The sequence below is a fragment of the Rattus norvegicus genome, chromosome 8, assembly GCF_036323735.1.
Source record: "Rattus norvegicus strain BN/NHsdMcwi chromosome 8, GRCr8, whole genome shotgun sequence".
Lineage (NCBI taxonomy): Eukaryota > Metazoa > Chordata > Mammalia > Rodentia > Muridae > Rattus > Rattus norvegicus.
In genome coordinates, this window is record NC_086026.1 from 128000689 (window position 1) to 128013922 (window position 13234).

The following is a 13234-nucleotide window of genomic DNA, read 5'->3' on the forward strand; positions in this document are numbered from 1 at the left end:
AGGGCTGGGATTACAGGCATGTGTTGCACATTCAGATCCTATACATGGATTCTAAGGTTTTAAAGTTGGGTCTTTGTGCACATACAGCAAGCACTTTACCGAACGAGCCATTTTCTCAGCCGTCCATCCACTCGTCTTGTGACACTTGAGGTGCTGGCTTTGATTTTTTAGCACCGAAAATAAATAAACTTAAGACAAAGTTTATATTGTTGTGATAAAACACGGCCAGCAAAAGCATCTTAGGGAGAAAGGGTTTGTTTCACTTTACAGTCCATCACTGAGGGATGTCAGGGTGGGAACGAATACAGGATCCTACAGGCAGGAACTGAGACAGAGCCCATGGATGAGTGCTGCTTACTGGCTTGCTCCCTGTGGCTAGCTGAGCCTGCTTTCTTATGGAACCAGGGATGGCCCCACCCACATCAATTTCTAATTTAAAAAAAAAAAATGCCCCACAGGCTGATCTCATGAAGGCAATTTCTCAACCATGTTTCCGTGTTATCGGGCAACTCTAGCTTGCGTCAAGTTGACAAAACCACAACAAACCAACCAGCATATAAAGAGTTAAAGAGCCGGGGAATAGGCATGAGGGCCCAAGATCAGATTCCTTGGTTATGTGTACCAGCAATCCCAGCACTGGCAAGTGGAGACACGAGGGGCAAGTGTCGAAGCTCTTGAGTGCAAGGTATCCTGGCAGTCAGGAACCAAGGAATACAACCAAGTCACACCACACGACAAACCCCACATAATAGAACAGACGGAGCGAGAGACCCAAGAGGGTGGCTGCCTCTGCCGTGGTGAGAAACAGCAAGGACTGAGCAGCCCGGCAGGCTTGCATAGGGTTTTCTCTGCGTGCGTGCGTGCGTGCGTGCGTGCGTGCGTGCGTGCGTGCGTGCGTAGCTTTCCAAGGTGGTCTGAGATTGGTTGGATTTTTTTGGGGGGGGGCCTGGTTTGGGGGCTTTATTTTTTCCCACTCTCCCTCCTCAAGGGGCTGGAACAGCCGTCATTAGAGAAATTTGGGCAGCAGGATCCCAGATGCTCGCACCCCCTCAAGGGGCTTATTGAGGGCCTCTGCAAGTGTCGGCTACAGCCACTCTAGCCAGTTTGTAAGCCGAAGGCCAAACTACAGACTCTTTTTGCAAACAGCGAGACTAAGTGACCGAAGAAGATACCTGGCGTTGACCTCTGGCCTCCACGTGTACCTGCACACATGAGGATTCCTCCTGCCGCCCCCCACATGCACACAGATTCACAAAAAAAGTACAGGGGCCTGGATGTGATGGCGCCCTGTTTTTCAATCCTAGTGCTGGGGAGGCAGCAGCATGTGGGTCTGTGAGTTCTAGGCCAGCCTGCTCTAAATAGTGCTACACCAGCCAGGGCTACATAGCATGATCAGGTCTTAAGAGGAAAGGCATGGGGCGTGGCTTGCTGCTTAAAGTCTCTGTAGAGACCAAAGCAGGAACATGATGTGTCTGAGGTTAGCTTGACTGCATGGCGAATTTCAGTCTGACTTGAGCTATGTGGTAGGATCTTGTCTTTTACAAGGTCTAGAGTCAGCCTAGGGACTGTAGCCCTTCTCTGGGGTCTTCCTGTCTCATCACCAGCTCCACGTGCTTAAAGCACCGGTGGTTAGATGGAAGGCATCAGAAGATATGAGGAAAGAGAGAAGAGCCTAGAAGGTTCTAAATGTTCTCTCTGACCGATGGCTCACCCATTCTAACTTCCGTGTCCCTCCCAGGTGCTTGCAGATGTTTTTGGGGCCCCTGTGTATGTCATAGACACCACCAGTTCAGCCTGTGTTGGCTCCGCATACCGAGCCTTTCACGGTAGGTCAATGAACAGGGCAGGACTGTCTCACAAGTGTTTAAGCATCACTGGGCTGAGAAGGGTGGGAAGGGGGAGAGAGCATTCCCTGTTGAAGGACACCGGAGTTTCAGGACTGTTAGCCTCATTTTTATCCCCACCCCCACCCCAGCAAGAATGAAACCCTACCCTTTGTGTGCACTAGTAAAAGTGGAGAAAGGGAGGCAGGATTCAAATTGGATGAGGCCTATCCGAGTCAAACTCTAAAGAGAGACCAAAAAACGCCACAAGGCATGCTTAAGGGCAGCCTCGGTGTAGGTCTGTGCAGTTAGGGGAGATGAAGGCAGTGGATGGAATCCGGAATAGCAAGAAATTGAGACAGTGGTAAAGGCCTCAGAGCCAAGAAGTCCAGAACCATGGACAGCTCCCCCAGAGGCCCTGGCTCTCCTGGCTGTCTTCCTGAAACCTCAGACATTACTGGAAGACAGAGTTAGCTAGGGTTAAGGCTAGCCTCCTCAGTTAGGTTGCTTTACCCTGTCACCTGTCCTCTAGGGAACTCCCGGTTGTCAAGTGCATCAGGGGCTCCACCCTTTTGCCTGGGGGTTCATTCTTTCCCCATGAACTCACTCCTTTGCACACCTACTTAAACTTGATGTTTCTTTCAACACTGAAGAAGGGTGGAGTGCTGTCCTCTTAATCACGAAACTTTACCCTCATTCCTCTCTCTCCTCCAACTCGCATAGCAGGATCATTGGGGAATTTGCTTCCACATTTTTACTTCTTACCTCAACCCAGGGCCTTGTATCTCTCTCTCTCTCTCTCTCTCTCTCTCTCTCTCTCTCTCTCTCTCTCTCTCTCCTTCCCTCCTTCCCTCCCTCCCTCCCTCTCTCTCTCTCTCTCTCTCCTTCCCTCTCTCTCTCTCTCTGATATACTTTTTGTCTTGAGATGAGCTCTCACCGAGTTGTCCAGATTCACTCTGGATTCCAGGTGAACCTTGAACTTGCCATTCTCTGATGTATGACTTTTAGGAACTCTTCTGAGCTGGGTGACTCAGCTTAAAGACTTGGGCTTTCTTGGGTGGTGCTGGGTAGGAGCCTGAGTCTTGTGCAGGCCGAGGAGGTGCCCACCGCTGAGCAGTCCTGCCTGTTTGAGGAACGGTTGTGTTTTGTCACCATAGCAGCATCTGACACATTCAGTTAACATCCTCATGTGACATGAACAGATGTGAGATGACCTTTCCCCTCTAGGCCTTGCAGGAGGGACAGGTGTAGCCTTTTCAGAGGTGGTAAAATCAGCACCACAGCCCAGCCTGGCTGCCACCCCCAACCCAGGAGCTTCCCAGGTGAGAAACCATTGGACTTTCTCTTAGCACTTGCCTCTCAATCTGTCTTGGCCCTTTTTTTTCTTTTCTTTAAAAGGTGAATTTTTCTTTCATCTATATTAAATCTGCCGTACTAAATTGACCCCCTCCCGCCCAAAAAATTCCCCATCCCCACACTCCCAAACATGTGCACACTCCACCCCACACACAGACCACAGCACTTGAGGGTTGAATCTAGCGTCTCACCCATCTGAAACATTCACTTGACAGAATTACACCCTTGGCATACCAAGAAGCCATGGGTGCTGGGAACTGAACCTGCATCCTCTGCAAGATCCATACAGGCTTTTAACCAATGCACCATCTCTCTAATGCCCCAATTTGTCAAATGTAAAATAGAAACAAAATTATTCTTTTTTGTTTGTTTTGTCAAGACAGAGTTTCCCTGTGTAACCCTGGCTGACCTAGAACTCACCGTATAGACCGTTCTGGCCTCTCCCTCCTGAGTGCTGGGATTAAAGGCATGGGCCACCACCACCTGTCGAACAAAATTAATTTTAATGATTTAACCTAATCTATCCAAAGTATCATTTTAACATGTAAGTGTTTAGAGAAAACAGTGATGTCATAATTCTCATCGGTTTTGCACAAAGTTTGTGGAGTTTGGAATACGTTTTATAATTATTTATATATATATGTGTGTGTGTATATATATATATATATACATATATATGTATGTGTATATAGTTATTTATTTATTTAAGTTTTTATTGCGTGTGTGCATGGTGCCTGAGGAGGCCAGAAGAGGGTGTTGGATCCCCTGGAACTGAACTCACCATGTGGGTACTAGAACTCAAACCTGGATCCTCTGGAAGGGTAGCCAGTGTGCTAAACCACTGGGCCATCTCTCCAGCCCCAGAATTTACATTTTTAAACTTTGAAGCTGCAAACAGCCGTAAGAGACCCTTCCCCATCCCCATCGTATATTGCTCTTTCTGCTTGTCCAGGTTTATGCAGCCCTTCTCCCTCGATATGCTGAACTGGAACAGAGAATCTTGTCCAAAGCTCGGGGGCCTCTGGAATGAATTCTTCGGGCCCAGGCACTCTGCTGCCTCCCTGGTGGCACTCGCTCTCGCCTCCTTGGTCTGAACAGTTCGGCTGTGCTGAACCTGTGGAGTACTCCTGTCCTGTCCTGAACCATCCTGAAGCCATGACTCCTTGGAGACATGTGGCCTGCATGTCCTGGGATGGAAAAGCAATTTCTCCTTTTCTGTTTTTCATTCAGGAAAACATGGTAGGGTATGGCCACCAAAGACAATCCTCTTCCCCTTTCAAAGGGACAAACAGCAGCACAGGGAGAGACTGTCTTTTCCCTGACTCTGACCACTCCTCCTTCCTCACCTTCAGCCACCTCCCCTATACTGGAACCGCAATCCTCCATCCTTCCCAGCAAACCAGACTAAGCCACTTCTCTCCTACCTGTGACTAACCCTCCTGTTTCTGTGGGTGTCTTCCCAGGGCTCTCGTCTGTCTGTCTGTCTGTCTGTCTGTCTGTCTCCATCTTCCCTCCCTATACGCACCTGGTATAACTTCCCACTCAAGACGACCTTCATGGACCTGGTGAATATCCTTCCTTCCCCTCCCCCAGCCCTGTACAGAGACTGCCTGACTGGGGTTTCCTGGGTGCCCTGGCTGGGTATCTATCTCCCAGGCTAAACACTTCCGGGTTCTTCCGTATTTCATTGTAGTTCACATGATGACAGAATTATGTGTTTTGAGAAATTTCTAAATTCTGGCTTTCTTTTTTTGAGGGGGCGGGTAGGGGTTATCTCCTGCTGCCCTCAAACTTTCTTTGCAGCGAAAAGTGACCTTAAACTTAAGCTTTCTTCCTGCCACCATCTCCCAAGTATGTGCCACCACACCTGGTTTATGCCATACCAGGGATTGAACCCACAGCCTCACGTATTCTAGGCAAACACTCTACCTGCTGAGCCGCACGCCTGGCCTGGGTTTCCTTTTTAACTGGCATACTTTCACCTCTCACTTCCACGTATCCTACTATGCTTGAGCAGATGCCAAGTCTTCCCTCTCTACCCCTGCTTCACACTTTTCTTGGTGGTGATCTCACCCCCTCATCACCCCCTGGAGGTTTCCTCTGCTACAAGGCCATGCTGAACTCAGGACTCGACCACTGGATCTGACACAGTGGCGAGATGTTGCAGACAGGAGTGAGACCAGGGTCAGAGCAGTGACTGCTGGGAAATCAAAAGACAGAGATGGAAAGAGACTTGTGTCTAGACATGAGGTCGCTTGGAAGGCTCGGTGTGGGGGTGGGGGGGAAGAAGCAACCATAACCATCGTGCCCACAACAAACCCACAGTGCAGAAGGAAACGCCTCTGGGACATTGCTTGTTACAGAGATTTTATACTGCAAAGGCATCTGGGACCGCACAACAGTTAACCAGGACGACATTCCAACAGATCTTCCCTACAGTAAATCAGACAATTTTGGATGAAAAAGGCCTCCGTAGGTGACAAGTGAAAAAACAAATCCAAATGGAAACTCGGCAAGTCTATGTGAGAAGACACTGAACGGAAGGATAGACCGTGACAGATCTGGACAATTTACGGCACATCAAAGAGGAGGGAGGCGCCGAGGGAAGTTCAGGGAGGCACCAGAAAAGAAGGGAGGAGAATAAAGACAAGATCCCTGTTGATACTTAGAACTTCCCAAAATAAACAAAATTTTGAAAACACCTAAAATCCATCTCTCCCTGCTTCCCCTTTATCGGTGCGGGGGTTTGAACCTGTGATTGAAGATCCTGGACAAGTCCTCTCCTACTGAGATGTTCACAAACGTGCCTTTGAAAGAGTCTACCTTGTAATTTAGATGCCTTCTAGCAGTGTTCTGAGGTTTATGTATCACTGACCCAACATCAAAAGGCTTAGATCATAAAACAGACTGAGGTGGGGCAGGGGGCGGGGGGGTAGGGAGGGTGGGGCAGGGGTTCTGTTCCTAGCACCCACACAGCAGCTCACAGCTGTAAGTCCAGTTCTAAAAGGGCTGCTATACTCCGAGTGATGCATACATGCAAGCAGGAAAACAGCTGCTCTAGATATAAGATAAAAACTAAAGGTTAAAGAAAACCCTAACACGGGCTGGAGATGGCTCAGCGGTTAAGAGCACTGACTGCTCTTCCAGAGGTCATGAGTTCAATTCCCAGCAACCACATGATGGCTCACAACCATCTGAAATGAGATCTGGTGGCCTCTTCTGGCCTGCAGTCACATATGCAGACAGAATGCTGTACATAAAATAAATAAATAAATCTTTAAAAAAAAAAAAGAAAACCCCAACACAGTATCCCAATGTGCACTGTGTAATAAATCACATTTTGTGCGGTGAAGGTAAAAGTGAAGTTGTCAAGACCAAAGGATGCCATTCTCAGAAAAGAAAGGTCAGGCAGGTGTCACCCCAGGGAAGAAAGCAAGGGGACGAGGAACTTTCTCGTGGTGCATCCTGGCAAGTGTGGTGCGGTCCGTGTTCATGTCTCACACAGCTTGCCAAGTTCAGTCAGCACAGTTGATCTTGAGTGGGTTCGGGGAGTGGTTAGTGATGGGCGGGAGCCTTTCAAGACTCTACTGCTTTTATCATCACTCATCACTCCTGAGCTACTCAGCAGTCCTGTTCTTATCCACATTTCCCAGAAATCCTGGGATAACACGGTTTCGTGGACCCAGACATTCTTAATAAGGCTTTGAAGCATCTTGGTAGGACCAAGGCCACACCAGACTCTACAAGACTAGGAAACGTTACTGAGTATGCAGGCATGCACCCTGGAATGTTATCAAAGAACAAAGAAAAATACAAGGACCAGTGAGGTGCCTCAGCGGGTAAAGGGGCTTGCTGCCAGGTCTTAAGATCTGAGTTCGAGCTCCAGAGTCTACATGGTGGAAAGACAGAACGAACCCCAGCAAGTTGTCCTTTGACCTTTACTCTTGTGCTGTGGCAATGTGTGTCCCCTCACCCCCAACGTGAGTAAAGGACAAAAGTGCGCTCAGGTCTGTACCTAGTTAAGCTATCTAGTGTCTTAGTCATGCCTTAGCTAAGGTTTGCTCACCGCTTCTTGGCATGTTCCTAAAGACAGCTGTCACCATACCACGAGACAAGGGGGGAATCTGACATGGACGAATGTCAAATGGCACTGCTTGGGCAAAGTTATCAGCTAGCATAGGACAAAGGAGGGCGGGGGTGTCCTCATTTGCTTTCCCTTGCTCCGATGATCAAAGGCAACCTGGAAGAAAGGGTTAATTTCACCTTCCCTTTCCAGGTCACAGTCATCTCTGAGGGAAGGCAAGGTAGGAACCGAGCAGGCATCATGGAGGAGTGTTATTTACTGGCTCCGTCACAGACTCAGCTATGTTTCTTATACAGTCCAGGCACACAGGCCTAGGAATGGTGCTGCCCACGTAGGCCAGACCCTCCCACAGCAACCATAAATCAAGACAGTCTCTCGAGGACATGGCCACTGGCTGGTCTGATCTGGGCAGTCCCTCAGTTGAGAGTCCCTCAGGTGACCCTAGACTGTCAGATTGGCAGCTGAAGCCAACTGGGACAGGAGAGGAGAAATGGGAAGTACAAAGAACTCACTGTTGCGCGTGCAATTTAAACACTTAAAATTGCAAAGCAAATACTTGAAAAAGGAGAACTGGGCAATAAAACTAATAAGTACCATGGAAGGCATTAAGTGTTAAAAATACCATATAATCAGTATAATAAAAAGGTTTTTTAAAGCAAGAAAGATGCAAATCTCAGCGCTATGGAGATGGGCCAGCAGGTAAAGTGTTTGCAGCCTGAGTGCAAGCCCTGGGGGCCCATATGGTAGGAGAGAACTGACTCCAAAAGCTGTCCTCTGAGTGCCATGTAGGTGCCCTGGTACATGCATACCCTCATGTATACACAATAAATAAACCTTAACAAATGCAAATCGTCCTCAAAGAAAAGGCAACAGATCATACAACCAGTGATACATGCTAATTGCAGCTTTGTGCACGCTTAAGTAAGCAGAAGTCCTAGCATGAGTCCAGTCAGTGTGAGGACCCTTACTCCACCTACTAAAAGAAAAAAAAGGGGTTGGGGATTTAGCTCAGTGGTAGAGCGCTTGCCTAGGAAGCGCAAGGCCCTGGGTTTGGTCCCCAGCTCCGAAAAAAAGAACCAAAAAAAAAAAAAAGAAAAGAAAAAAAGAATTGCCAAACAGTGTGCAAACCAATGCGTTCCTGTGTTTAGAGGAGACGTGCACAGAACTAGTGGTTCTGAAAGACAGGAGAGTGTAGTGGTCATCAACAGTCCACACGCAAAGCTCACAGAAGGCAGAAGCTGTAGCCTCCATCTCACTGTGAGAAATGGGAGTAAGAGACAGAGAGGGACACCACAGTGCAAAGGGCTTCGATTCACAATCGTGATGGGCCAACCACCAGGGCTACAAGGCTCAGCTATTTGCTTTGTCAGCTTGAAATGACATTCTGGAATCCTCTGCCTGGGTCAGAGTCCTGTGTGCTGTCTTCCTTTCCCGTTGGCTGCATCCTGTCAAAGCACGTGGCCTTTGTGCAACAGCAGCAGGAGAAACAGACAGCCGGAAAGAATAAGTTTTAACGCACTGCTGTCCTCTTTAAGGCCAAAGGAGGCAGAAGACGGTTTCTACAAAGAGTACATAAATGTACATTGAATGTTCTACTGTGTGGTGCGTGCGTGTGTGTGTGTGTGTGTGTGTGTGTGTGTGTGTGTGTGTGTGTATGGCCATACATGTATGGATGCTACATGTGTGTGGCTGGCTGTATGTGTATATGGGTGCATGTGTGTATGCATGGGTACATGTATGTGTGGCTGGGTACATGTGTATATGGGTGCATTGTGTATGAGTGCATGTGTGTGTAGGGGTGCATGTGTATGCATGGGTGCATGTATGTATGACTGGGTGCATGTGTGTGGGGTGTGTTTGTGTGTGTGGGGGGGTGCATGTATGTGTGGCTGAGTACATGTGTGTGTGTGCATGTATATGTGGCTGGGTGCATGTGTGTGTGAGTGCATGTGTAGGTTGGAGGTCAGGACTAGCTTGGATGAATTTCTCAGGTGCCTTCCACTTTTTGTTTGAGACAGGGACTGGCCGCCACTCAGCTTCCAGGGATTCATCAGTCTCCACCTCCCATCTTGCTGTCACCCGGATTTCACCCACATGCCACCAAGCCTGGCTTTTTTTTTTCCTCCAGATTTATTTATTATATATAAGTACACTGTAGCTCTTCAGACACACCAGAAGAGGGCATAAGATCTCATTGTAGCTGGTTGTGAGTCATCATGTGGTTGATGGGATTTGAACTCAGGACCTCTGGAAGAACAGTCAGTGCTCTTAACCACTGAGCCATCTCTCCAGCCCCAAGGTCAATTTCTAGCACCTACATGGCAGCTAGTATTGATCTGAAACTCCAGTTTCAGAGGATTTGTTACCCTCTTCTGGCTTCTATATGCACTACAAATACATCTTTAAATTTAAAAAAAAAAATTTAAAAACAGGCTAGAGAGCTGGCTCAGTGGTTAAGAGCACTGACTGCTCTTCCAGAGGTCCTGAGTTCAATTCCCAGCAACCACATGGTGGCTCACAACCATCTGTAATGGGATCCGATGCCCTCTTCTGGTGTCTGAAGACAGTGACAGTGTGCTCATATACATTAAATCTTTAAAAAAATTTTAAAAATCCATCCCCCCTCCAAATGTAATTAGCAATGAAACTATGGCATATAATTAAATCAATAAATGAACATATCTCTTAGAATATGAATCACTGTAGTAATGGAAGAATAAAATGAAAGTAGTTAGAGTGGTGGCATGTTTTCTTAATCCAGCACTGGGGAAACAGAGGCAGGCAAATACATCTCTGTGTGTTCAAGGCCAGCCTGTCTCCCCAGTAAATCCCAGGTCAGCCAGAGTTACATGGTGAGACCCTGTCTGGAGAAAGTGTTCCCTTTATTTCGTGTGGGTATGGGTGCACACATGCCATCGTGTGGTGTGGAGGAGAGAAGGCAGCACTCAGGAGGTGGTTGGTTTTACCGAGCTGAGGTGAGGTAGGTTCTCGCTTCTGCGGCACACATGCCCATAAATATATGTTTCTCTTTTTTTTTTTTTTTTTTTTTCAGAGCTGAGGACCGAACCCAGGGCCTTGCACTTACTAGGCAGGCGCTCTACCACTGAGCTAAATGTTTCTCTTTAAAAAAGGTTCACTGTGAATGCCATGAATCTAGATGTTTGGCCCTTTTCTGTTTTTAAAGATTTCCTATTTTTATTTTTTGTGTATGCGTGTTTTGCCTGCATATGTCTGTGCACACATGTGCAGTGCCCACGGAAGCCAGAAGAGGATGTTGGCTCCCTGGAACTGGAGTTAGAGACCTTGTGAGCTGCAGTGTGGGTGCTGGGAACTAGAGCCTGGTCCTCTGTGAGGGTCCATGCCGGTGTCACCAGATGTCAGAATGACTTTGTATTTTCCCTTTTCAGTTCTGTTTTCTTTCTTTTTTCTAAAGAAACATCTATTTATTATATATGAGTACACTACTGCAGCTGTCTTCAGACACCAGAAGAAGGCATCGGATCCCATTACAGATGGTTGTGAGCCACCATGTGGTTGTCAGGAATTGAACTCAGGACCTCTGGAAGAGCAGTCAGTGCTCTTAACCACTGAGCCATCTCTCCAGCCCTGCCTTTGTGTTTTCTGTGGCGTATTTCTTAACTGTCTAGGAGTCTATTGTCCCTATGTCCTTTTGTATGGAAGCAGCCTCACACGGCCTTTATTGCTCTGCCCCGCCCCGTTTGCTTGTACTTTGGAGAAAACCTTTATCACTTTGTCTTATTCGAAATGTACAAGGATTTCCTATGGTTTTTTTTTTTTTAATTTCTCATGTAGTTGTTTTGATGTGGGTATTTTCAAAGATGCAGCCACCATGAAGCCAACATCCTAACCGCTGCCTCTTCAGAATCCGATAAAAAGCGTTAAGAGCCACATGCAATCTGCCATGGTTTTGTGCCCGGCTCTGCAATAGAAGCATGTGTAAAAAACACACTTCCGTGTTAGCCTATGCCCCTGAGTTATTACGGAGACTGGAGTTTACCTGGTGACCCCTAATGGACATGTACTGAGAGGAAGAAATAAATTTTGTGGCTTTAAACCATTAAGGTTTGGGGATTTTTCCATTAGCACCGCGTAACCTAACCATTCTCTCTCATTACAGAGCGTTACCTTCCTCCCCGATCCGATTCATTTAACTGACCTGAAGGTCGCCACCATTAAATTAACAGAGGGGGTAGAAAGAATCCCCGCCCCCGAAGGAAGGAATAAACAGAGCAAAGAAATGAAGCCTTCTGAGGTCGACGCCTGGGGCGAAGCACACGGATAGCGTACTTGCTCGGCATGTGCAAGGCCCTGGTTTGAGTCCCAGGAATGCAAAACATAATAGATATTGGGGGAACCGTATTACTGACATATCCACAAGCTCTCCTCCCTTGTGTCATACAGAGAGCGATCATTCTGGACTGTGGGCCCCAGTGACTCCCTTGAATGTGTTTAGAGCATGCGTGCGGCTGTGCCTCTCAGTGGCCGAGGTAAGCCGGGCCCCGTCTTTTCAGTTGTCTCCGAGTAAAATTATAAAACTTATGGAAATCTTGGTAATTTACTTTGGGGTTGAGGTGAGCGTAGCAGGATTCAAACCCACGCCCCCATCCCCACCCCCACCCCCGAACTGGTTGCCACTTCCGCGGTTTCCCGCATGACAGAAATCCTAGCAAGAGGCACTTTTACCTTCCCCACAGTTTCACGTTAAGATTAATTCTTACCACTGGCACGGCGACAGGTTTTTCTTTCCGTACCGAGACTACGTAATGGCAGCATGCATTCTCTCTGGCATATCCGAATTCCCGGCAGCATTACTTTTCGGCATCAGGGCCATTATTTGGCGAAATGCAGATTCTTTGCGCACAGCACCACGATTGAATAACCACTGATCTGATAGCCCATATGGCCATTAAGATACCAATGCGGGCTGGAGGAGGGACTGGAGAGATAGCTCAGTGGTTAAGGATGCTTGCTTCTCTTGTAGTGGAGCAGAGTTCAGTTCCCAGCACCCACACGCGGTGGCTCGCAACTCCCTATCTCTAGGCCTTCTTCTGGCCTCCACGGGTGCTTGCACACAAATGTACACAGGCATACGCATAAATAAAAACAAATCTTAAGAAAGGAGAGACCAATGGGTGGGCAGCAAATACAGCGAGGAAGCTCTGGGCAGCGGCAGGAATAATCCTTTGTGTCCTGGAAGGGTCAGAGACGAGTGGTAAGAAGTCAGTGTGCTAGCCACACTGGCTAGCGGTTTGAAAGTTCTAATTTATGAAAATTAATATTTAATGTTTTAGGCTTCCTTTGACTGTAAGTGAAAAGAGAAACTACAGATAAAGGGGAATTGCTATAATGTAGCATACGCATCTTTCTAATTTTATTTTTAAGTGTGTGTGTGTGTGTACAGGTGTTTGTGGAGGTCAAGAGAGGAAGTCGATGTTTATGGAGTTGGAGTCATAGACATTTGTAAATCATCCAATCTGGGTCCTAGGAACCAAATCCAGGTCCTCTGCAACAACAGCAACTGTTTTTTGTTTGTTTTTGTTTTTGTTTTTATTTTTTAAACCACTGAGCCATCTAACCCCGGAGTCCCATCTTTTTTTTTTTTTTTTTTTTTTATTCATTTATTATATATAAGTACACTGTAGTTGTCTTCAGATACACCAGAAGAGGGCACCAGATCTCTTTACAGATGGTTGTGAGCCACCGTGTGGTTGCTGGGAATTAAACTCATGACCTCTGGAAGAGCAGTCGGGTGCTCTTAACCGCTGAACCCGTCTTTTTAAAGACTCACCTCAGTCACTATTTAGGAAGTGTACCAGGACCCGAGACACAGTTCACTAAGTACTGGGACCTGCTGCCAATCCTGAGGATTTGAGTTTGATTCCCAGCACCCACAGAGTGGAAAGACAGAGCCAACCACAAGTTGTCATCTGATCTCGACATGTTCATTCTC

The 13234-nt window shown here is 47.4% G+C and overlaps 1 protein-coding gene across 8 annotated transcripts in view; it reads left to right on the forward strand.

Annotated features, from left to right (window-relative positions):
* Xylb (xylulokinase) overlaps positions 1 to 11823 on the forward strand; it is a 41318-nt gene extending 29495 nt beyond the window's left edge. For 4 of the 8 annotated variants that reach the window (XM_039081640.2, XM_063265658.1, XM_063265657.1 and 1 more), the window contains 3 exons: positions 1739 to 1826; positions 3051 to 3145; positions 4132 to 5887. In XM_039081640.2, coding sequence (XP_038937568.1) covers positions 1739 to 1826; positions 3051 to 3145; positions 4132 to 4209 — 261 coding nt within the window. In that variant the 3' untranslated portion in view covers positions 4210 to 5887. Of the gene's footprint in view, positions 1 to 1738; positions 1827 to 3050; positions 3146 to 4131; positions 5888 to 11401 lie in introns of those variants that run through there. The other 4 variants (NM_001033704.2, XM_017595698.3, XM_063265656.1 and 1 more) reach the window with 4 other exon arrangements.
* The last annotated feature ends 1411 nt before the right edge of the window (positions 11824 to 13234 follow it).